Source organism: Sphaeroforma arctica (genome assembly GCF_001186125.1).
Source record: "Sphaeroforma arctica JP610 unplaced genomic scaffold supercont1.23, whole genome shotgun sequence".
Classification (NCBI taxonomy): Eukaryota; class Ichthyosporea; order Ichthyophonida; genus Sphaeroforma; species Sphaeroforma arctica.
Genome location: NW_014040535.1, coordinates 1 through 3750, shown reverse-complemented (window position 1 = coordinate 3750; position 3750 = coordinate 1). Strand labels below are relative to the sequence as shown.

The 3750-nt window shown below is 41.6% G+C and overlaps 1 protein-coding gene across 1 annotated transcript; it reads left to right on the top strand.

Moving 5' to 3' along the window:
* The first annotated feature begins 1400 nt into the window (after nucleotides 1–1400).
* SARC_00670 (hypothetical protein) lies at nucleotides 1401–2715 on the top strand. Its single transcript, XM_014305620.1, has one exon. It carries the CDS (start codon nucleotides 1646–1648, stop codon nucleotides 2219–2221), a length of 576 nt encoding a protein of 191 aa, XP_014161095.1. The 5' UTR covers nucleotides 1401–1645; the 3' UTR covers nucleotides 2222–2715.
* The last annotated feature ends 1035 nt before the right edge of the window (nucleotides 2716–3750 follow it).

Here is a 3750-nt window from a genome sequence, read left to right as displayed (position 1 = left end):
TATATATATATATAAATACAAATATAAATAAAGATATAAATATAGATTTAGATACATATATAGATGATATGTATATAGATATATACATAGAGATGTACACTAGTAGCCAACGTGCAAATCAAACAGCATGTAAACAGACAAATATACTTACTGTATTATGCATGTGATATTTTAAGAATGAGCGCCACCATTGCGGCTGTAAAAATTATACATAGTACATACCCTTGAAAAAAAAAGGATTTTTTTGTCGACATGAATCGGTTTTTTAAGTACGTGTATTGTCTAGCGAGTAAATGTTGATAGAGGTTGAGCAGAGAAGTTGATATAAATACATTAAATATTTGAAAAATCGCTTATACTCGACATGTGTTACATATTATGCAATATTTATTTTGGACTTTTGGATGAACTCTTTCCGACTCTATTACCGGCTGCCCTGAGGCCTGAGCCCCTGACTGATGAGTGATATATTGATATTTGGGTAACGTGACGAGTTGAAGACCTAACCATTAATCAAGTGATACGTCGGGTGACTGGAGTCTGGACTCTTTCTTTCAGTGATACTGGATACAGTGTAGCGACTACAGAGACAGCTGCGAGAGAGTCTGTGAGAGTAGAGTCACTGGTCGCTGGACTCCGAGATTTTGGAGTCATCAGTTCATCACTGCCAGTGCCTCCCGCGGTCACGACCTCCTCTCTGGTGGGGTGTGGTCACACGAAGTTGGACTTGAAGTGCAGCCAGCACGGCGCTTGCTGCGGCAGTGCAGCTGTTCCAACTGGCAGTCTGGCAAGTGGCAACTTGCCACTCCTTTTTTTAGTAAAAAAAGTTCTTGCCAATGCCACAAGCCCCACAAGGCCCAACAAGTTGCCAGCAGCCAGTGCCTGCCCGGCTACCCAATGTATTTCCTCTTTATATTATTTGCAAAAAAAAGATATATATAAAATTATAATGCTTTTATCCACGGCCTTCTACATTAGACATTTTATTCTGAAAGCTGGGCAGACACTGAAAAAGATACTCTTTCCAGACTCCAGAGTCCCCAGTCTCCTCCTAAATCCTCATTTCGTTTTACGTTAAAATGATTTTATGTAACTTGGGTTGGTCCTATATTTTATAATTGGAGTGCAAGACTTGAGTACTAAGGTGCAATATATAGAAACTACTTACGCATATAGTTCGATTGTGTATCATAGAAGGTTCGGCCCTTTATTGGCCGCTTTTACAGTTTAACGTTTAAGGAGTCAACGTGTACGCTGAACTACCAAAACGTAATGAGGTTTGCTCTCCCCTCTCTCGGGATAAAAGTAAAAACATACATAGTGGCAAACTGGTAACTGGTAAATATGTATATTATAATCACGCAGGAACTACGCAGATGTATGTTGCTTCATTGCGAAAGTGTGGGTACGTCTCTAAGTTCCTCTTGTTCGTAAGACTGATAAGTTCCTTTTGTTTGTTTTAAGACTGAGGCTGTTAATAATCCCTCCAGGCATATCAATACTGAGCACAACACATATGTACACATATATACACATATACACTACATCTATATCTGCATGTGCGCGTACATAGACACGTCTACACATTGTACACAAACATAACACGTACACGCATGTACAAACTATTACTCGCAAATCCGCAACCATGAATAATCTGAGCATTACAACCAATTCCGTGCCGGTCAAATCAGCCAAATCAGCCTTGCGTAAGGCCATTCACGATAATACAGCTAGATCGCGTACTGTAACTATCGCCTGTAAACCCCCCACATTGGGCTTGGGTATGATGATGGATCCCGTGTCTTGTGTACGTTTATCAGCAAAGACTATATCTGATGGGGAAAGGGTCAAATCTGAGGAAGTAAGGCGTGTTAATTGGGGGGAATGTAATCTCATCTCATGTACGTATGGACCAGAGGAATACGATCGCACGTGTGAGGTGCTTCCGTATTTTCGCTGGAATGCTAAGCAGCAACGCAACTTACTGCAAGAACTAAAAGCAGAGCTTAAGGACGTGTATGTACACCCAAGTTCGCCCAGTGCAATGAGTTCAACTATCATGCCATATAAGGAAGACATTCCCATATTGAAGGAGTGGAGTACGAGGTTAGCTAGTCTGTTTCACAGACTCACACAGCCGTCGCCGAGTGTTGTTGATGACCCCGGGGATGCGCCCTACGATCCTAACAGCACACAGCACTTTGTCGCAAGAGGTTTATGAAGGTTGTGATCAGTTGCTGGGTTATCGACATCTTGTGATGAGGTGAATATCAACATAAGGTGTATCGCATAATGCGTAAGCTGACTAGATCAACAGTGTTAGCAATCTCAGCAACTGGGTTTTAGGGTTGTTGAGGTGTATGACTGTATAAGGGGAAACAGCAGCTTAGATCAAGTATGATAGCAATACCAGCGAGAGGGTCATGAAGGTAGTGCGCATGATGTGCGCAAGAGTCATCACATTAGCAGATTTGATCAATCGAGATAACATCGTGCCAGCGTAACATCGAAACGTACAAGTGGATTTGAAGCAACGATACAGTACAACTCTTTGGCGCGAAAGGCTTATGACCATGTACACTTGTACTGAGGTGTATCACAGGAAGCACATACGTGAGCAGATTAGATCAGTCACGATAGCAACTTTTCAAAAATATCATGAAGGTAAGTTTATGAAGTCGTCCCATGAGGGGTAGGAGAGATATCACATACATCGGCAGATTAGATCAGTCATGATAATAATCTCGGCAATAGGATCATGAAGGTTATGACGACGTCGCTTGAGAGGTAGGAGAGATATCACATACATCGGCAGATTAGATCAGTCATGATAACAATCTCGGCAATGGGATCATGAAGGTTATGACTACGTCCCATGCGAGGTAGAAGAGATATCACATACATCCGCAGATTAGATCAGTCAGGATGACAATTTCAGTTAAAAGATCATAAAGGTTATGAAGACGTCCCATGAGAGGTAGGAGAGATGTCACGTACATCGGCAGATTAGATCAGCCATGATAACAATCTCGGCAATAGGATCATGAAGGTTATGAAGACGTCTCATGAGAGGTAGGAGAGATATCACATACATCGACAGATTATTTCAATCATGATAACAATCTTGGCAATAGGATCATGAAGGTTATGACTACGTCCCATGAGTGGTAGAAGAGTTTCACATACATCGGCAGATTAGATCAGTCGGGATATCAATTTCTCTCACAGCGCTCCTAGAAACGTACACACGGCTGTAAGCGAGAATATAACTCGCCATTTGAAGGGTCGTGGCAATGATTTTGGGCCGATAGTATGTGGCTATGTCCACATACAAGTAGGAGAGTGAGCCTATATGTCAAAACAGACAATATTCAAATTGAATCATCGTTTGAGTATGAACGGGCGCGGACGTGTGCGTTGCCATGACATTAGTTTCCCTCGTATGCAAGTAGCGTCCATTCATAGTAAACGTAGTGATCTATCTGTTCCTGCTTCAGGACGAGCCACAATGAAGAATATTATGCCTGTGTATCTGGTCTCCATCGCCTACAGGCATAAATAGTAGGGTGCCGTTGCATCTCGCACCCATTTGTGCACTATACAGCGTTCCTGTCTGCATTACAACACCCGCACAACGTACACGAAACCTACAAGCATGTGGCAATGTACTGTCTATGGAAACAACTGCATATATATATAAATATATACATATATATCTATATATATATATCAATATATATGTATATACAT

Excerpts from the sequence above, each read along its gene's own strand:
- SARC_00670 (XM_014305620.1), top strand. The coding sequence starts at position 1,646 with ATGAATAATCTGAGCATTACAACCAATTCCGTGCCGGTCAAATCAGCC.